Source organism: Pleurodeles waltl, chromosome 8, assembly GCF_031143425.1.
Source record: "Pleurodeles waltl isolate 20211129_DDA chromosome 8, aPleWal1.hap1.20221129, whole genome shotgun sequence".
NCBI lineage: Eukaryota > Metazoa > Chordata > Amphibia > Caudata > Salamandridae > Pleurodeles > Pleurodeles waltl.
Genome location: NC_090447.1, coordinates 328807265 through 328829081, shown reverse-complemented (window position 1 = coordinate 328829081; position 21817 = coordinate 328807265). Strand labels below are relative to the sequence as shown.

General features: G+C 47.7%; 1 protein-coding gene across 2 annotated transcripts in view; it reads left to right on the top strand.

Annotated features, from left to right (window-relative positions):
- Nucleotides 1–21817, top strand: part of KDM6A (lysine demethylase 6A) — a 709557-nt gene that overhangs the window by 373264 nt on the left and 314476 nt on the right. For both annotated transcript variants that reach the window (XM_069204190.1, XM_069204189.1), the window contains 2 exons: nucleotides 9088–9866; nucleotides 11525–11654. In XM_069204190.1, coding sequence (XP_069060291.1) covers nucleotides 9088–9866; nucleotides 11525–11654 — 909 coding nt within the window. The remainder of the gene's footprint in view (nucleotides 1–9087; nucleotides 9867–11524; nucleotides 11655–21817) is intronic.

Here is a 21817-nt window from a genome sequence, read left to right as displayed (position 1 = left end):
GGGGCATCGGGTGCAGAGTGGTGGGGACTCGTGCTTCTGGAGTGAGGAGGAAGTCCTTCAGAAGCTTTTTCTTCTTCTGTTCTTCTTTGGACAGGGCCGCAGTCCATGGGAGTTCTTGATCCTCTGGGATGCAAGCAGTCCTCTGGAGGTTTTTCAGAGGTCCCTGGACCTGCAGGACGCGTCGCTTTTCTTCTGCAGGTTCTTTGAAGCAGGAGACAGGCCAGTAGGGCCTGGGCCAAGTCAGTTGCTGTCTCCTTTCCTTCTCTGCTGGGGTTTCCGCTAAGCAGTCCTTCTTGTGAGGTCGTCGGGAATCTGATTTCCTGGGTTCAGGGTCACCCCTAAATATTAAATTTAGGGGTGTGTTAGGGCTGGAGGGCAGTAGCCAATGGCTACTGTCCCTGAGGGTGGCTACAACCTCCTTGTGCCGCCTTCATTTGGGGAGGAGGGTACATCCCTATTCCTATTGGGCTAAATCTTCCAAAGCAAGATGGAGGATTTTCTAAGGAAGGGGGTCACATCAGCTCTGGCCACCTTAGGGGTGAACCTGGCTGAGGGGATGATGACTCCTTGTTTTTCTCACTATCTCCCCGGACTTTCTGCCAAAAGTGGGGGCTGTGTCCGGGGGCGGTCATCTCCACTAGCTGGAGTGCCCTGGGGCATTGTAATACGAAGCCTGAGCCTTTGAGGCTCGCTGCTAGGTGTTACAGTACCTGCAGGGGGGAGGAGTGAAGCACCTCCACCCAGTGCAGGCTTTGTTTCTGGCCTCAGAGAGCACAAAGGCTCTCACCCCAGGAGGTCAGAAACTCGTCCCTCAGTGGCAGGCTGGCACAGACCAGTTAGTCCTGCACTGAAGGATTGGGTATAATACAGGGCGCATCTCTAAGATGCCTTCTGTGTGCATTTTTTAATAAATCCAGCACTGGCTTCAGTGTGGGTTTATTATTCTGAGAAGTTTGATACCAAACTTCCTAGTGGTCAGTGTAGCCATTATGGAACTGTGGAGTTCGTTTTGACAAACTCCCAGACCATATACTTAATATGGCCACACTGTACTTAAAATGACTAAGAATAGACTTAGACACTTTAGGGGCATATTGCTCATGCAGCTATGCCCTCATCTGTGGCATAGTGCATCCTGCCTTTGGGGTGTAAGGCCTGCCAGAGGGGTGACTTACCTATGCCACAGGCAGTATTTTGCGTGCATGGCCCTTTGAGGGGGATGCCATGTCGACTTTGCCTTTTTCTCCCCACCAACACACACAATGTGCAGTGGCAGTGTGCATGTGTTAGGTGAGGGGTCCCTTAGGGTGGCACAACACATGCTGCAGCCCTTGGGGACCTTCACTGGTCAAAGGGCCCTTGGTACCACTGGTACCTTTTACAAGGGACTTATCTGTGTGGCAGGGGTGTGCCAGTTGTGGTACACACTGGTGCTGGGGCCTGGTTAGCAGGGTCCCAGCACACACTCAGTCAAGTCCGCATCAATATCAGGCGTAAAGTCCCGGGGGGGGGGGTAACTGCAACAAGGAGCCATTTTCCTACACTGTCATACCACTCAGACATTCCTCGATAACCGTCCCGATGCTGATGATCCCGGCACCGCTCATGCCCATAGGCGGCACCATCCCCGTTCTTATCTCCGGCTCTGATACAGCGCCAGATGGATGTCGTAGGATGGCAAATCAGACACCGGCATGAGCCTTGCCTCATATGTTAGATCCTGAGCCCCTTTCTTATGGGCGTGGTTATGGTGAAGAATGGGAGGGGTCGCTGGACCATTTAGAATATCAACTCCAAGACTCTATGGACTGGCGTACATACATTGGTGAAGCCACCGGAATGAATACTTCTACAGATACTGGCATGGTTTCTCCCCTGATTGTGCTACAGAGGAGGTAGCTTCCTATTCTATGATAGTGAGAAGAGCAGCTGAAGTCTTGAACCTTGAGTTGTCTTCGGTGGCAGTCCGGACTAACCTCCTGACAGCGGTGCTTCAACCTGGAGCTTCCTCCTCCGAACCCATGCTCCCGTTTAAGGAGGCCCTCCCGGATGTCCTACTGGGATACCGGGTTCAAACCTAGATCAGAGGCTCGTGTGTATAGGGCAATTGCTTGCCGCCATCGCCCATCTCCAGGGGAACCACGTTTTCTGATGCAACATCCTAACCCTGAGAGCTTGGTTATCTAAGCCTCCACTTCCCAGGGTGTGTTACCTTCCACACCCCCTGGATAGGGAACCGAAAAATCCTGGGTAAACTTGGGGAGAATATTATTTTTTTCTTCCACCATCTTAGCTTTGCAGTCCGTGAACACTGCATGCCTTTTGGGCTGTTATCCCACACGCTGTGGGATATGATTGCACAAGTGCTGCCATAGGTCAAGGAGGGGGCCAAGCTTTACTCTCTCAGGCAGTTGCTGATGGGAGAAACACTGCAAAGTTCATCATCTGTTGCGGACAGGACACAGACTCACTAACCAGAGTTGTTTAGTCAACAGTGACCCTGAGACTTGATGCCTGGCTGAGGATGTCAGGCTTTTCAGGGTATGTCCAGGCTACTTTGATGGATGTGCCCTTTGATGGCAACTGTCCCTTCACAGACAAGGCAGACGCTGCACAAGAGCTGTTCAAAAATTCTCGAGCTACTATCAGATCCTTGGGCCTTGCAGGGGCCCCTCTTCCCCCTCAGTCTGCCTTTAATCCGTTTTGTGGCTAGGGAAGGGACCTCAGACCACTTCAGTTCCCAACCAGCCACCATGCCATGCATGTTGCCCAGTGTAGGGTAATGCCTCTCTTGGAATGGTTACCCCCTAACTTTTTGCCTTTTCTTGATGCTAGTAATGATTGAAAGTGTGCTGGGACCCTGCTAACCAGGCCCCCAACACCAGTGTTCTTTCCCTAAACTGTACCTTTGTTACCATAATTGGCACATCCCTGGTACACAGATAAGTCCCTTGTAACTGGTACCCCTGGTACCAAGGGCCCTGTGGCCAGGGAAGATTTATAAGGGCTGCAGCATGTATTATGCCACCCTGGGGTTCTTTCTCTCAGCACATGCACACTGCCTCACAGCTTGTGTGTGCTGGTGGGGAGAAAATGACTAAGTCGACATGGCACGCCCCTGAGGGTGCCATGCCCAAAACCCACTGCCTATGGCATAGATAAGTCACCCCTCTCGCAGGCCTTCCAGCCCTAAGACAGGGTACACTATACCACAGGTGAGGGCATAGTTGCATGAGCACTATACCCCTACAGTGTCTAAGCCAAACCTTAGACATTGTAAGTGCAGGGTAGCCATAAAGAGTATATGGTCTGGGATTCTGTCAATTACAAACTCCACAGTTCCATAATGGTACACCGAAATCTGGGAAGTTTGGTATCAAACTTCTCAGCACAATAAATCCACACTGATGCCCCCTGTATACCAGTCCAAACACCAGTGTTAGGCTGACCAGTTCCTGCCAGCCTGCCACAACCAGACGGGTTTCTGGCCACATTGGGTGAGTGCCTTTGTCACTCTGTGGCCAGGAACAAAGCCTGCATTGGGTGGAGGTGCTTCTCACCTCCCCCTGCAGGAACTCTAATACCTGATGGTGAGCCTCAAAAGGCTCATGCCTGTTACAGCGCCCAAGGGCATCCAGCTAGTGGAGATGCCCACCCCTCCTGACACAGCCCTCACTTTTGGCTGCAACTCCAGATGAGATAATGAGAAAAACAAGGAGTTGTCACCCACCAGTCAGGACAGCCCCTAAGGTGCCCTGAGATGAGGTGACCTCTCCCTTAAGAAATCCTCCATCTTGCTTTTGGAGGATTCCCCCCTATAGGAATAGGGATGTGCCCCCACCCCTCAGGGAGGAGGCACAAAGAGGGTGTAGCCACCGTCCAGGACAGTAGCCATTGGCTACTATCCCCCAGACCTAAACACCCCTAAATTCAGTATTTAGGTGCGACCCTGAACCCAGGGAATCAGATTCCTGCAACCTGAAGAAAGGAGGAGGACTGCTGACCTGAAAGCCCCACAGAGACGACGGAAATGACAACTGACCTGGACCCAGCCCTACCGGCCTGTCTCCCGACTCAATGAACCTGTATAACAATGCATCCATCGGGACCAGCGACCTCTGAGGACTCAGAGGACCGACCTGCACTTAAAGGACCAAGAACCTTGTGAGGACAGCAGCTCTGTCCAGAAACAGCAACAAAACTAGCAACTTCAAAGAGACTCCAACTTCCCGCCAGGATCGTGAGTCTTCACACACTGCACCCGACGCCCCCTCTCGAGTTCAGGGCAACCAACACCGCAGAGAGGACTCCCAGGCGACTCCAACGACGTGAACACCTTGAGTTGACCTCCCTGCACCCTCACAGCGATGCGTGCAGAGAGGATCCAGAGGCTCCCCCTGACCACGACTGCCTGCTAACAAAGGAACCTGACGTCTGGACTAAGCACTGCGCCTGCAGCCCCTGGGACTGAGAGGAACCACCTACCAGTGCAGGAGTGACCAGCAGGCGGCCCTCATCCTAGCCCAGTCGGTGGCTGCCCCGAGAAGCCCCTTGTGCCCTGCCTACATCGCCAGAGTCAACTGATTTCGACACAAAACCCAACACCTACTTTGCACACTGCACCCGACCGCCCCTGTACCACTGAAGGTGTGTTTTGTGTGCTTGTGTGTCCCACCCCCGTTCCTCAGTGCTCTACAAAACCCACCTGGTCTACTCCCCGATGACGCAGGTACTTACCTGCTAGGAGACTGGAACCGGAGCACCCCTGCTCTCCACAGGTGTCTGTTATTTGGGCCCTCCTTTGACCTCTGCACCTGACCGGCCCTGTGTTGCTGGTGCTGTGGCTTTGGGGTTGACTTGAACCCCCAACGGTGGGCTGCCTATGCCCAGGAGACTGAACATGTAAGTGCTTTACTTACCTGAGAAACCAACCAAAACTTACCTCCCCCAGGAACGGTTGATTTTTGCACTGTGTCCACTTTTAAAGTAGCTTATTGCCACTTCAACCAAAACTGTGTGTACTACTGTTTTAAATCAAAGTTCTATACTTACCTGTGTGAAGTACTTTGCATTTTATGTACTTAACTCAAATCTTGAATGTTGTGGTTCTAAAATAAATTAAGAAAATATATTTTTCTATATAAAAACTATTGGCCTGGAGTAAGTCTTTGAGTTTGTGTTCCTCATTTTTTGCCTGTGTGTGTACAACAAATGCTTAACACTACCCTTTGATAAGCCTACTGCTCGACCACACTACCTCAAAATATAGCATTAGTGTTATCTAATTTTGCCACTGTCAACCTCTAAGGGGAACCCTTGGACTCTGTGCACACTATCTCTCACTTTGAGATAGTATATACAGAGGCAACTTCCTACAGATGCTATTGGGGCATAATGAATGGGGATGGAGGAAAAAGGTATGCGAGAGGAACTTATGTACAATAGGGGACTTTAACTAAGAATGTAGATAAGACAATCTAAAACAAAAAGCAGGAAATAAGACAGATAAGCTTTAAGAGTGCTCATAACAGAGTCCTGCTGGACCAAGGAAAAAATATACAGAACCTCAGAAGGAGGGACAGAGAGAGAGTCAACAGACTTGTCTGTGCACCATGCCAATGACACATATAGGATTTGGTGGAGGGACGCCTGGCTGCCAAGATTATGCCGCAGACTTGAGGAGGAAGGTCAAAAAGCTATCAACTGTAGCCGCTCGATTGCCACACTAAAAGGCATAGAGTGGACATTTCTCAGAGTGCCATGCCCACAAACCACTGCCTGTGGCATACTTTAGTCACCCCTCTAGCAGGCCCTAAGGCAGGGTGCACTGTACCACAGGCAAGTGCATTGCTGCGTGAGAAATATGCCCCTACAGTGTCCAAGTCCATTCTGTAAATGCAGTGTGGCATGTAAAGTATATTGGATGGGAGTTTGTCATTACGAACTCCACAGCTCCATAATGGCTTCACTGAAGTCTGGGAAGTTTTAGTATCAAACTTCCCAGCACAATAAACCCACACTGATGCCAGTGCTGGATTTATTGAAAAATGGGCCCAGAGGGCATCTTAGAGATGCCCTCCCTGTATTTTAGTCTAACTTCTAGTGCAGGACTGACCAGTCTGTGCCAGATTGCCACTTCTATGCTCTCTGTGGCAAGAAGCAAAGTCTAAACTGGGTGTAGGTGCTTCTCACCCCCCCCCCCCTGCAGGAACTGTAACACCTGGCAGCGAGCCTCAAAGGCTCAGGCCTCTTGTTACAGTGCCCCAGGGCACTCCAGCGAGTGAAGATGCCTGCCCCGTGGACAAAGTCCCACTTTTGGTGGGAAGTCCGGCCGGAAAATTGGGGAAAACAAGGAGTGACCACTTGAACTGGGACCACCCCTAAGATGTCTAGATCTGAAGTAACCCTCTCCTTGTAAAATCCTCCATCTTGGTTTGGCGCAGTAGGGACCAATAGGGTTAGGTCTGTGTCCCCCTCCCCAAAGGGGTGGACTCCAGAAGGGTGTAGTCGCCCTTAGAAGCAGTAGCCATTGGCTACTGCCCTCTGCCCCCTGTAATGCCTCTAAATCCACGATTTAAGGGCTCCCCTGAACCTAGCTCATCAGATTCCTGGCGACCTCACAAGAAAAATGAAAGGAGGACTTCTAAGCTGCCCCCAGCAGAGAAGACTGAAGATGCAAACTGACTTGGTCCTACCGGCCTGTCTTTAGCTTCTAAAGCCCTGCTAAAAGAAGGCCACACATGCTGCAGAAAGAAACTCTTAACAAAGGACTCGACTCCAGAACCAACCTATTTCCACGAGTCCTGCCCACTTGGCACCCAACACCCATGGCCCGTGTCCAGGTGGCACAACCGACTAAAGCTGGGCCCCAGGCGATTCTGAGCATGTGCTCACCCTGGGTTGACCCCTCCTGTCCAACACAACGACGCCTGCAGCCTGAATCCAGAGGGTCCCAGACTTGTACTTATAATTGTACTTACCTGCAACTTGAATCTTGTGGCGATAGAAATAAATTAACAAAATATAGTTTTGCTATATAAAAAACATTGCCCTGGAGTTAGTCCATTGAGTGTTGGCTTCCCTTATTGTCTGTCTGTGTACAACAAATGCTTTGCACTACCCTTTGATAAGCCTAACTGCTCGACCACACTAACACAAAAGAGAGCATTGGTTTTCTCTACTTTAGCCACTGTTAAGCTTCTGGGGAACCCCTGGACTCTGTGTACACTATATCTAATTTTGAGATAGTATATAGAAAGCCAGCTTCCTACACCTACTTTTTACGCACCCCCACGTGGCTGTAAGGAAGAGGAGAGATTCTATTTCGAAGAGCGTTGGCTTTCTACCTCGATCGTTCAAAAGAGTTCTGGTTGGATGATCAACTCTTTCAGCTATGTGGGTGCGAAGAAATGTCAGGTAGTGCAGAAGCGGACCATCATCAGATGGGTCATACTCTACATTAAGATCTGCTTACGCACTGGCCACAAATCAACCACCTGAAGGCTTGTGTGCTCCTTCTTCCGGAGCTACAGCCACGATCACTGTTAGACGGCAACTTGGGCTTCTCTCCACACGTTTATCAGACACTACTGCCTGGACAGGTGTGTCTGTCGGGCAGGTATTTTGTCTGTTTTATCCTGCAGGACCTTCTAGTATGATCTTGGCTCACAGACCCACCTCCAGCGATGGTATTTCTTGGGTATCTATTCATAGGTAAGGAATCTGCAACTAGAAGTCTCTCTGATGAACAAGTTACTTACCTTTTGGTAATACCTTATCTGGTTGAGACAGTGTCTAGTTGCAGATCCCTTACCAGTCCTGCCATCCTCCCTGCTCTGCAAACTGATTTCTAGCTGCAGGGATTCCTCTTTCATGGCCTTAGTGTTGATGCACCAGTAGTGAGGCTTCTTCATGGCTCTGAGCTTCTGGCTTGAAAAGTTGTGAAAAGGAACTGATGTCAGTATGGCGAGGTGGAGCCTATATAGGAACCGCAACGTCCTATCTGGTGCAGACAGCACGGACAGAGTTGATAGACGCCACCTAACAGCGCACTTGGGTACTGCTCAAGAAAATTTGCAGTATCCAGTCTGGGGGGAATTTCAAAGGTAAGGAATCTCTAACTAGATGTTGTCTCTACCAGATAACGTGCTACCAAAGGTAAGTAACTTGTTGTTTTACAATCTGTGTCACAAAAATAGAATTCATGCTGTTGGAGGTGCATGATTTGGGCTCCTAAAGTGCATAAACATTTACAGTTAGACAATAGGTCACTGCTTGTTTTCTTTGGCAGTGTTACCGCCATGAAAAGGCCGACGGAGAAAAGGGTCGTAATCCACAGAGCAGCGCTGCATGCAGCTCTACCCTGGCGGTTTATGATCTCTGCCACCGTCAGGCTCCTGGGATCATGGATCCTGGCGGACAGACCGCCAGGGTTTTACTGTGGTGGTCGGACCGCTACAACAGAGGTGGTCCTGACTGCCACCACGAGTCTGGTGGTCTGAAGATCACCACACTCTGTGGCGCCCATAGTGTCGCAAGACTCAGTAATTCTGCCACTACTTAGGCGGACACCTGTAATGTTCACACTAATACAGTATTGCAGTTCTTAGAGCACACATGTGCTACGGGTAACCATAGAAACCTATTACCCCCTGCCATGAACACAACCTTACAGTAAATGTACAAATGGCTAGTGTACCTAGAAAATATTTTTTTTTTATAAATCTGCTTTCCTGTGATGCGCTGCAATAAATTACTTTCATGCACTGTACTTTGTTGACGCTTCAGACCGATCATAAACTTATGGATTAAAGTATTAGATGTTAGAGTAGATAAAAAATTTGGAATTTGTAATCACTTCTGCTGCTTTTATGTTCTTTAAATCTGTATACATGTGGAGCTGGGCCACATAATTTTGTATTAGTCTGCAGTGTTGCAGGTTACAGACATGTTCACTTGCATGGCACAAATTGCACCTGAATAGAATGACCTTTTCTTTAACAATTAAATAGTGTATTCTCGGCACATTGAATGCCACGAGGCTTTTAATCCGTTTTGCTAAACATGTAATTTTTTTCTGCCTTCCAGGGCCTTCACAAAAGTCAGAGTTCACATTTGGCAGGTCCTAATGGTGAACGACCTCTCTCTTCCACTGGGCCTTCCCAGCATCTCCATCGAGCTGGCACTGGTATTTCAAATCAGGTTGGAAATCCTACCATGCCTAGCAATTCATTAACACAGGGGGCTGCTCTCAATCACCTTTCCTCTCACACTGCTACCTCAGGTGGACTCCAAGGCGTTTCCTTAACCAAAGAGAGCAAGCCTTCAGTAAACTCGTCTTCAGTGCCTGAAACAAAAAGGCACTCTGAATTGACGCCTAACAGCACTGCCAGTGTGGAGGGACTTCCTAATCATGTAAATCAGGTGACTATAGATGCTGTTTCTAGCCCTAGCCATGGAGATCCGAAGTCACCAGGTTTACTTAGTTCAGACAATCCTCAGCTCTCTGCCTTGTTGATGGGAAAATCCAGTAACAACGTGGGTGCTGTAACATGTGACAAACTCAATAACATTCATCCAGCTGTTCATACAAAGACTGAGAATTCTCTTGCTTCATCACCTTGTTCAGCCATGTCCACTGCGACACCTTCTCCAAAATCTATCGAACAGACTACCACTAACAGTGTTACAAGCCTTAATAGCCCTCACAGTGGACTAATTACAGTTAATGGAGAGGTTTTGGAGGACTCTCAGAGCCCCATGAAAACTGAACCTCTACAATTTTACCATAAACACAATCTTCAAACTACACCATCACTGTCTGTTTCCATATATCCCAACTCCATTGAGGTTTTAAAAGCGTGCAGGTAAGTGAATTTCGTAACTGATCGTTATGCATGCATTCTCGACATGTTTTAAAATATAACCAAGAACAGGTATTTTTCTAGCCATTATTACTCCCGGCTAGTAACAAAGGACATTTTGTTTTGCTTTCATTTTAGCTTGATGAGTTAAAAGCTTCATAAAAAACGTGAATGAAGAAAATGATGCCCATTTCAGTTCCTGTGCCTGAAAATATCCTGTTATGAGTCCTTCATACATGTAACTTATTCATGTGTTATAGGTTTAGTGCTGCCTTCTTATTCTCGCAAGGTCCCCTCAATACTTAGAGATGGCGGAAAGCAATATGCAAACTTTTACTTAAAATGGGTGTATCCCATCAAGGTTTTGATCTCTCAACATCTCTCCGAGATTTCAGGCACTTATGCTTGCTGCTATTTTACTGCTCTTTGGCAAGGAACGCCTTCAACATTTTTATTAGTGAGTGCTAACACTGTCTAGGATGGATAATGAAATGACTGCCAGTAGCTGTTGCATTGATTAATCTGTTATTACTGACGCTTGGGAGTCATTTCTCTGCACCTGCACTGCAGTATTCTTATATTATTCTTTTCACAGATCTGCATTTTTTCCTTCAGTGTCCAACAACTTGCCTGCATCTTCCCCTCTCAGCAGTTTGTGGTGTAAAACTGCTATTTTAACCAAATGAAAAGTCCAAACTGGTATAGCCACAAAAGATACCATGTATGCACAACAGTTAGTGTAGTTTAGGTGTGGCAATATTGATCTCCTAACGGGCCTGCAAAGACTATTAGCACCAATGACTTTGGAAAGGTATGCCGATTGCTTTTTAAAAGAAAAAAACGGCAGTAGCCTACTGTTGGACATAGTGAATAGTTTAGAGTGCGACATGTAAATTAGTGCTGCCAAGGGTTGAAATAAAATGTTAAAATTATTATTTATTGGTTGAGCAGAAATAAACTATCTTGAAATCCTCCATTGTCCGTACGTGGATATCCAGTTCCTAAAATACATTGAATACGGCCTTTCTGTTGCTGTTCTTAACTTTGACAATGTCCAATTTGATATGCTTATCATGGAAATTAAGAGGAAAATACAAAGGTCCCTCCTCCACAACTCCCCAACTAATATAAATATAAAATTATAGAGTCTCCACAGGCTTTATTTTGTGCCCCAAAACTGAGTGCAGCTCGATTCTAAGGCAGAACAATATTAAGAGACTAAGGGCCATATGTACGAACACAGTTTCCCATTGACACAGAATGGGAAAAACCCTTTGCTACATCTGGCCCTAACAATTTTTGTATCGAAGGTTGGTCTTGGATTTTTTTTTTAAAGAAAAAGCAATTTGTCTGCTGGCAACACAACTGTCTTGTTTCTATGGCTTCTCATTCACTTGGTTTATTTGTACTTTAGTGCAGAGATACTAATTTTCTCAAAGCACGATCAAGAGCAAAACTTTGTACTTGACAAAGACTACAAGCAATAGTTTGCAGATGGCTGCTCAGGTGGGATAGTATTGACACGAACTTTGTCTCAGTGAAAAACCTCAACACCTATTGTTGACTGTTTTTTGTCATGCTCAGTTTGTTTGTTTAGGGGCAATATGCAAATGCTAGGTTCCATTTTTAATTCTCCATGTCTGCTGTATTTTTTTCTTCAGGCATTTGCATAAAAATGGTTTATTGAACAGTAAACTTTTGTTGGATAAATGCCCGCCCCCACGTCCTCCACCTCCACCATACCCTCCTTTGCCAAAGGACAAACTGAATCCACCTACACCTAGTATTTATGTAAGTATACAATATCTGTGGAATTTACTATATTTTTGGAAGTACACACACATCTTTTTACAGATTTGTTTAATGCATTATCTTGGTTATTGGTGTGATTCCCATGTTTCGCTTACTTTGTCATGTGTTAAATGCCAGAAGTAATACAAATCATATATTCCACAATTTAAACATACTTTGTTGCTTTTTCCTATGAATTCTGAACACACACAGTAAAGATCCTCTGTTAATTGTTGTAAGGATGTGACAGTTTGCTTACTTATGATTTGTATGTCACTTGATCCATTTGTTAAATGTGGGGAAAAAAGTGACCAAGCCTGGCTACCCAGGCCTTAAGATACTCCAGCAATTAAAAGGCGTAATGTTTGTTTTCTGGTCATCTAATGCACCTTGGGAAAGTGAAGGGTAAGCAGAGCTGTGAGGAAGGAAAGAAAGTGTGTTTGGATGCACTGGAAGTATCAAGTCTGCTTCCATTTTTATCAGGCTAGAATAAGTGTTGTTTTCATTCCATTAGACATGTTTACATATTATCTTCACTCTGATACAACAGAAAGACTTGGTAGTTCAAACATTGCAAAGATAATTTTTTATTGTGTTTTATTTCTTTGCTGTCATCTTGGACCATATGGCACTCATTAAAGAAAACTTTGCGAATAACTGCCAGTTAGTAGGAGGCTGGCCTGGTGTGTAGCTGGTACAAAAGGTACTTACACCTTATACCAGCTCCAGGTATCCCTTACTAGTGAAATGTAGACAGTGTCTAGAAGCCAGACTCTCTAGGGGTAGTGTGGATGAGCACCCAAGGCCTAACTAGGAGACATGCAAAGCTCATGCAGTACCACTGTAGTCACACAGTACTCGGACACAAGAAAGAAAATGATCAGTGTTACATAAATAAAGGTACTTTATTTTGGTGACACAAATGCCAAAAATACCTTAGAGGCTATAGTCACATAGGGAGCTAAGTAATATACACAGTATATTCACTAGAATGCAGACATAGCTGTAAAAACAGTGCAACTAGTGAAAATCACAATAGTTAGAAATGGGTCTGGGGGAACACAAACCATATACTAAGAAAGTGGAATGCGAAAGTCAGGTTCCCACCTAGGCAAGTGTGTGTAGAGGGGCGCTGGGAGTATTAGAATACACCAAAGGTAAGTAATAGAACCCACTCCAGAGCCCAGGAAAGCAGGAGTAACTCACAGTAACTTTCCTAGAACACACAAGAACATGAGAAAGAAGATTATGCAAGAACCAACGATGGATTCAAGGACCTGAAGACCTGTTGAAGAAGGGGACCAAGTCCAAGAAGCACTGAAGAGTCCAGGGAGAACAGGAGCCCCTGCTAACCCAGATGAAGGGGCAAAAGGAGAACCACCAGTGAGTAGCAACAGTCATAATTGCACCCAAGAAGACAGATGCGGGTTCCTGGTTGGTGCAGAAGATGTCTCATGCCGGATGGATGAATGCAGTCTGGTTTGCATCGCTAGATTCCGCCAACAAGCCTTGGCAAACACAAAGCACGTGGTTAGGTTAAGGTTCCCTGAGCTGAGGTGACCTCTGCCTTTAGAAATCCTCCATCTTGAGATTGGAGGGGGTCCCACAGTAGGATTAGGGATGTGCCCCACTCCCCTCAGGGAGGAGGCACAAAGAGGGTGTAGCCACCCTCCAGGACAGTAGCTATTGGCTACTTCCCTCCTGACCTAAATACACCCAGAACCCAGGAAATCAGATTCCTGCAACCTACAACAAGGACTGCTGACCTGAAAGCCCCGCAGAGACGATAGATACCAACTGACTTGGCCCCAGCCCTACCAGCCTGTCTCCAGATTCAAATAACCTGTACAGCGACACATCTGACAGGGACCAGTGACCTCTGAATCCTCAGAGCACCGCCCTGAACCGAAGGACCAAGAAACTCCAGAGAACAGAGGCACTGCTCAAAAACAGCAACAACTTTGCAACTTTTTTGCAACTTTTAAAGAACTCACTCTTCCCGCCTGAAGCGTGAGACTTTACACACTGCACCCGAAGCCCCCAGCTCGAGCTCCAAAGAACCAACACTGCAGAGAGGATCCCCCTGATCGTGACTGCCTGGAACAAAGAACCCAATGCCGTGACCCAGCACTGCACCTGCAGCCCCCAGGCCCGAAAAGGAACCAACCTCCAGTGCAGAAGTGACCATCAGGCGGCCCTCTGCCTAGCCCAGTCGGTGGCTGGCCGGAGAAGCCCCCTTGTGGCCTCTCTACACCGCTAGAGTGACCCCGGGTCCCTCCATTGATTCCAATTGAAAACCCGACGCCTGCTCAGCACACTGTACTCGGCTGCCCCTGTGCCAATGAGGGTGTGTTTTGTGTGCCTACTTGTGTCCCCCACAGTGGTCTACAAAACCCTCCTGGTCTGTCCTCCGAAGACGCAGGTTCTTACCTGTTGGCAGACTGGAACCTGAGCACCCCTGTTCTCCATAGGCGCCTGTGTGTTTTTGGCCCTCCTTGAACCTCTGCACCTGACCGGCCCTGTGTTGCTGGTGCAGTGACTTTGGGGTTGCCTTGAACCCCCAACAGTGGGCTGCCTATGCCCAGGAAACTGAACTTGTAAGTGCTTTACTTACCTGTAAAACTAACCAATTCTTACCTCTCCCCAGGAACTGTTGATTTTTGCACTGTGTCCACTTTTAAAATAGCTTATTGCCATTTTAACTAAAACTGTGTTTGTTACTGCTCTAATTCAAAGTTCCTTACTTACATATGTGGAGTACCTTGCATTGTATGTATTTACTTCAAATCTTGAATCTTGTGGTTCTAAAATAAATTAAGAAAATATATTTTTCTATATAAACACTATTGGCCTGGAGTAAGTCTTTGAGTGTGTGTTCCTCATTTATTGCCTGTGTGTGTACAACAAATGCTTAACACTACCCTCTGATAAGCCTACTGCCGACCACACTACCACAAAATACAGCATTCGTATTATCTAATTTTGCCACTATCTAACCTCATAGGGGAACCCTTGGACTCTGTGCATGCTATCTCTCACTTTGAAATAGTATATACGGAGCCAACTTCCTACACTGACAGAAGAGGACCTGCAAATGAAGGGGACCAAGTCCAGTTTGTGTTTCCAGTTGGGGCAGGAGCCACTACCCACCCTTCTGGAGATGCAAGACCAGGTTGACTGTTGTGGGAAGCTGCTCTGGTGTGCGGTGAGCACCTATGGTGTTATCACCTTATTCCAGGTCCAGGTATAGTCCCTATTGGTAAAGTGTAGGTAGTGACTAGAAGCCAGGCTCTTTAGAGGTAGCTGTGGATGAGTAACCAAGACTTAACTATGAGACATGCAAAGCTTATGCAGTTGCACTGTAGTCACACAGCACTTACACACATGAAAGAACCACACAGTGTTACAAAAATAAAGGTACTTTATTATGGTAACACAAATGCTAAAATAGTGTAAAGGGCAATCCTCTACTAGCAGGTGAGCAAACACACTAGTATATACACATTAGTAATGAGCAGTGGGCTTAGAAAGCAATAGAAAACAGTGAAGTAACAGTAAATAATAGAGACCCTATGGGAGACCCAACCATATTCTAAGTAAATGGAATGCGAACAGCAGGCCCTCACCCAAGGAATTGGAGTATGTAGAAGGGAGCTGGAGGAACTATAAACCCCAAAAGGTAAGTACCAGAGTGCCCCCCCAGCGACCAGGAGAGAAGAGGTAAGTACCTGTTTTTTCCCAAATCCACTCTTAAACTTTGTAAAAGGACTGTTCAAGACCCAAGCAAGACTGGAAGGTTCAGAGGATGGATCCTGACAGAAGAGGACATGCAAATGAAGGGGACCAAGTCCAGTTCCACTTGGAGAGTCCGGTTGAGGTAGGAGACACTAACCCTCCCTTCTGGAGATGCAGGACCATGTCGACTGTGAGGGCAGGAGTCGGCTATGCATCGCAGGAAAAGAAAAATAGTTCCAGAAGTGATGGCGTCTGTCCCACGTCAGTAGAAGAATTGCAGTCCGTCAGTGGTGTGGAAAAACTTCCAACAAGTCTTGGCAAAGGCAAGAGTTGCAGGAGAGGAGTTGCTGCGCTGCTGGGGACCAGGAAGGTCTGAGGGGAGTCCCAGGCGACCCTCCGCAGTGAGGAGGGCCAGAAATTGAGGATGCAGCCCCCACAGGCTGCTCGCAGGCACAGGAGTCGCAGTGAGGCCCACTCCCCATACCTGGAAAGGAGCTCCTGTCACTGGAGCAGAAGGCAGGAGACTGTTGCAGAGAAGAGTGCTTGAATTTGGGGTTACACGGAGCCTGAAGATCCCTTGGAAGAGGAGCCAACCAGCCTTGGTAGCTGCAAGAGTCGCTGCACAGGGGTACCTTCCTGCAAGGAGAGGCAAAGACTCGCCACCTCCCAAGATGAACAGCTGGTAGAGAGGACCGAGGGGACCACTCCAGACCACCACCTGTGTTGGAGGATCCACTCAGAGTTGCAGGAGAGAAGATCCACGCAGCCGGTCGTCGTTGCAGTTTATACCTGCCAATGCATGGGAGTGACTCCTTCACTCCAAAGGAGATTCCTTCTTTCTTCTTGGTGCAGACTGAAGATTTGCCGCCCTCAGAGGGTGCACAGCCCTGGCTGTGCACCCTCTGAGGGCCGCAAATCTTCAGTTGCAGTTGCTGGAAGTAGCCGGAGAAACAATGTTGCAGAGCGAAGTCGTTGGAGCTGCAGATTGTAGGTTCCTGTCATGTCCAGTTGTAGTTCCAGTGGCCGGAAGTTGAAGTAAACGTTGCAGAGGAGTCCAGCTGGAATCTTGCATTTTGAATCTGAGGACCCACCCAAAAGGAAGGCCCTTTATAGCCCTAACAAAGGGATTGGTCAACTAGCACGGTGACCACCTATAAGTAGGGGGCTGTGATGTCACCTGCCTTTCTTGGTCACTCAGATGCTCCCAGGGGCCTCTGCCCACCTTGGATTCAAGATGGCAGAATCAAGTGGCCACCTGGAGGACCTCTCGGAACCACCCATGGGGTGGTGATGGACAGGGGAGTGATCATTTCCCCTTCCATTGTCCAGTTTTGCGCCAGAGCAGGGACTACGGGTTCCTGGATTGGTGCAAACCGGTTTATGCAAGAAGGGCACCAAATGTACCCTTCAAAGAATGTCAGTGGCTTGGGGAGGCTACCCCTTCCAAGCCATGTAACACCTAATTCCTAAGGGAGAGGGTGTTGCCTCCCTCTCCCAAAGGAAATCCTTTGTTCTTCCTTCCTGGGCTTGAACTGTTGAAGCAGCAGGAGGGCAGAAAGCTGTCTGTAGGATGGCAGCAGGGGTGCTGCCTGGGAAAACCATGCAAACTGGTGGGAGCAAAGCTGGGGGTCCTCTAAGGAGCCCCCAGAGTGCATGGGATTATACAACCAATACTGGCAACAGTATTGGGGTATGATTCCAACATGTTTGATAGCAAACATGCCCAGGTTCGAGGTTACCATTATATAGCTGGACATAGGTGGTGACCTAGGGGTAAAATGGCTTCCCCACACTCACGAAATCCAAAAAAAGGGAGCTGGTGTTTGTGGGGGCACCTCTGCTCATGCAGGGTTGCCCTCACACACAGGTACGTGCACCCTGCCCTGTGGGCTGAGAGGGCCTACCATAGGAGTGACTTGCAGTGGCCTGGTGCAGTGACCTGTAGTGAAAATGGGTGCAAGCACCTGTTTCACGCAGGCTGCAATGCCAGGCCTGTAGAACCCTTTGCATGGGCTTCCTATTGGTGGACCCCAATGCCCTGGGTACCTAGGTACCATACACTAGGGACTTACATTGGGGGGACCAGTATGCCAATTGTGGGGAGAAAAAGGTACAATTTACAGGAGAGAGCAAAACTGCTGGGGTCCTGGTTAGGAGGAGCGCAGTCAAACACACTGACAACAGGCAGAAAATGGCCATGCCAAGAAAGAGGGTACTTTCCCATGCTGTGCTGCATAGCCGACTCCTGGTCTTCACTGTTGTAGGAAAGATCCCTCTTTCTGGTAGGGTTATCCCTACTTTTTGCCTGCTTGCCAGTGTGTTTTTTACTTTGTTCACTGGGTTCCTGCTAACCAGGAACCCAGCGACTGTGCTCCCTCCCTCTAAATTTGGTTGCCCCTGACTTTCTGCATCTCACAATTGCATACTGGTGCCCCCATGTAAATCCCTAGTATGTGGTACCTAGGCACCCAGAGCACTGGGGCACCAGAGGTTCCCCATGGGCTGCAGCATGTTTTGTTACCCATCGGAGCCCATGCAAAATGTGTCTGCTGGCCTGCAATTGCAGCCTGCATGAAAAGGTGCGCTCACCCTTTCACCACAGGTCACTGCACCAGGTCACTATAAGTCACCCCTATGGCAGGCTAACTCAAAAAGTAGATCCACGCCAATTTATAAAAAAAATAGCAAGTATCTTTATATATGTTTAGGCATCAGAGAAAAATTGTTCAAGTATGTATGTTTTACATAGGAATTGTTTTAACTTTAAAAAGTGGACACAGTGCAATTTGGGTTTTGCAATGTTATACTGTAGGGGGGAAAACAAGTTCTGCAAACTGGTACTTAGCGACTTACAGGACCAACCTTCTGTTACGGTAAGTATGTGGAAAGGTCCAAGGCAGCACCAATAGGTCACTTTGAGAGGCACTGGGGCATCCGGATGCAGCCGTGGTTTTCAGCGTCTGTTGCCCAATGAATTTCAGTGGAGATCAGTCACCGCAAAAAGAGGCTGCAGGTTATGGCTAGGAAGCCAGTTGGGCTGAACCAGCAAGTGGGCTCAGGCTTTGCGATGCTCAGGAACAGGGGGACATCTTCTTTGATCCTCTTCTCCAATGCCCAGGTTCGACAGATGCTGAGGTGCCTTTTTTTTTCTTACTGGAGGAGTTGCCGTTGAGGGGGCCTGCTTGCAAAGGCTGCAGGTGGCATCAGTAGTCCGAGAGGGGTGAAACCATGGTGAACTCGAACTCTGGAGGGCTGGGGAACTCTGTTGACTCCAGTGGTCCACTTCAGCTTGGGACAGAGGCGACTGGTGCATTGGTGGCAGCGGGTCTTGGAAGTTTCAGAGATCTCAGTCTTCTCTTTTGGAGATTATTTAGAACAGAACTGATGTTCCCAGGAGGTCTTGAGTCTTTTTCAAAGGCAGGCAGTCCTCCCAGGTTTCTGGAGTCAACAGCTGCAGAACGAGTCGACTTTGGTACAGTTTTTAACAAGGGATGCAGAAAGTCCAGCGGGCAGGTCACTTGTTGCTTCTCCTCTTCTGCGGCTCTTTTATGTCCTTCTTCTAAAGTCAGCAGGTTCTGCTTTTCTGGTGCCAGGGGCTCCGCTAAATACTGAATTTAGGGGCATTAGGTGCGTGTAGGGTAGTAGCCAATGGGCTACTGATCCTTGGGACCCCTATATGACCACTTACTGTGTTGGAGCTGCCGACCCAAGGGGGCTAATCAGCAGGTCATCCTGTAAGAGGGGGTGTTACACCAGCTTCCCAGACAGGCCTTTGTTCTGGGCGTCCTGAGGGCAAAGGCTCTCATCCTAGGAGGCCAGACTCGTGTCTGGTGGTGGCAGGCTTGCTCAAAGTAGTCAGTGAGCACACCAGGGACTGGTAGGTGTTCAGAGGACACCTTTAAGGTGCCCTCTGGGTGCATGTATTGGTAAATCCAACACTGATATTGGCGTGGGCTTATCAATACGAGATGTTTGATACCAAACATCCCAATCTTCAGTGAAGCCATCATGTAACTCGTGAATTTGTTTTGACCAGTTTCCAGCACATGTATTTAAAATGGCTTCACTGTTCACTTACTATGTTTGAGAATCGACAAAGATATAGCAGGGGCCTAGCTGCTCTTACAGATATGCCCTCACATGTAAAATAATGCACCCTGCCTTAAGGCTGTAAGGCCTTCTGTAGTGGTGACTTACATATTGCATGCAGTGTTAGGGGACATGGCACACAGGCTGTGAGCTGTGTTGTGTTTTCACTTTTGTCTGCACCAATCCACGCAACGTGCAGTGGCACAGTCGTGCTTGGTGAGGGGTCCCTTAAAGTGGCACAATCGTGCTGCAGCCCTTAGGGACCCTCTTTAGTACCCCAGGCCCTAGTTACCTGGGGTAGCATTTACTAGAGACTTACAAAGGGTGTTAAAGGAGTTACCAATTGGACATTTTTGGGGGAAGGAACCCTGGCACTGGGGACGTGGTTGGCAGGGCCCCAGTGCACTTCAGTCAAAGTTGCATCAAATACCAGGCAAAACATGGGGGGCTACTGCAACAAAAAGCCTGATTTTCATGAAAGACTTGAGGTGAAGTTGTACATCGCGGAACACATTAAGTTGTGGTTTTAGCATAGATCCTGCTCTTAGTTGTGGGCCCGGTCCCCATGGCCATACTCTCAACTGCTCAACTTCTTGCTGAAAAGTTTTGGTTAATTTACCAAGTGAAGTGGGACTTGGCCCCATCCTGCCCCTCTGACTCAGTGAGAAGGCGTGTGGGGTCAAGATACAAGTTCCGCTTCTTCATTGTCTCCAGTTCCATAATGATATCTCAGTTGATCCTGATGCTCCATGAGTTCATTTAGCCAATGTCAACACAGCAGATTGAGTCCTTCAGAAATCATTCTACAAGTCATCACTGTTCTTCATGCTCCCTCTGACATGCCTTCAGGCCCCATAGAACTACAAAGGCCTACAGTTGTTTCCTCCCCATCCCCGCCTCTCCACTTGGGACCAGTTACCCAACCTGTATTGATGCAGTACAGGCGTCCAGACCAGCCCTGAGATCCATGCATATTCCTGCCGTCCTGACTAGTGGATTATGAATTGCCAACACCCATGTCAGATTCAGAATTGACAGTGGCTCGAGCTCTGCCAGGGATGTGCTACAGAATTACAAAAGCACAGCCAGTTGTCATGCAACTTGGCTCTAACCCAGTGCCTCTAATTTGTTGCAGCTTTCAGCAGAGGCTTAATTTCTTTTGGTTCTGACTCTGATACTGTACCAGAGCAAAGTGCACATCAGGATACTGATGATGGTCAGTAGGATGGCTTGCGCTCCTTATTGTATTACTGATGGCCTATACCTTTATTTACAAAAGACCTGTGGGAGTGGACGCAGAGACAGTTTACCTCTACACAATAGCAGTAAGTGCCACATTTGCCATGGTGGTTTGGAGGACAGCCAAAGTACTAGAATTGCAGCTGCTGCCATGACTAAAAAGCAATGATTTGCTAGAAATTGTGCAGCTTGGGCTGCCAATATGAGACCCTGCTCCCATTTAATTGTGCCCTTATTGATACCATAATGACTACATGGTTGAAACCAAGCCTTTTAACCAGAAGTTGGCCAGTCGATAAATGCTGCCACCTGGTTATCCAGATTTTTTTCCAAGCACCCTACTACTGAGTCTCACTGTAGGGACCTTGTCAGTAAGGTGAACCCCAATTTATTTCCAGCCCAGTCCCCCTGGATAGAGAATACAGAATGAGTGATAAGTTTGTCTGCTAACCCGGCATTGCGGTCTGTAAATGCCACATGTCTGAGGCACGCCAACAAGATCTTGCCAGTAGTCAGGGAGGACCTTATTGGCTCTCTGGCACAGAGAGTCCATGACCGACAGGATGTGGCCAAGCATGTTTTTTGAGCATGCTTAGATACCACAGACTGCATTGTTGTGCTTAAGACATGAGTGGATGAAGTCCACCTGATTCTCCATTGACCATACAGGCAATACTAAGGGTTATGGTGTGTGATGCGTCTCAACTCTTTGTAACTCTTAAAAGATAGCGGAGCTGCAGTGTATTCCTTGAGGCTGTTCACTGGGCAAAACAGTTTCCATTCCAATTCTATAAATGTAGGGGCAATACCCAGGAGTGTGTTGTTTACAGACAGCCTTCCTAGCCAGTTCAGTTCTTTCAGAGCCTCTTCACCTGCCATAGTGGCCAGCAAACTGCTTTAGTTTGAACTCAGCGGTGTATGCCCATTCAGTGTTTGGCAGGCACCAGCACTTACCTTCATTTGACAATTCATCAATTCTGACAGATAGGTTTTGCAAATAATTTACAAAGCTAGGCCCTACTCTTTATTTCCTCCCCACCCAGTATCTCTCCCACACCATAACAACTGTGGTAATATTGTCTGTACCTCTTATTACAAGA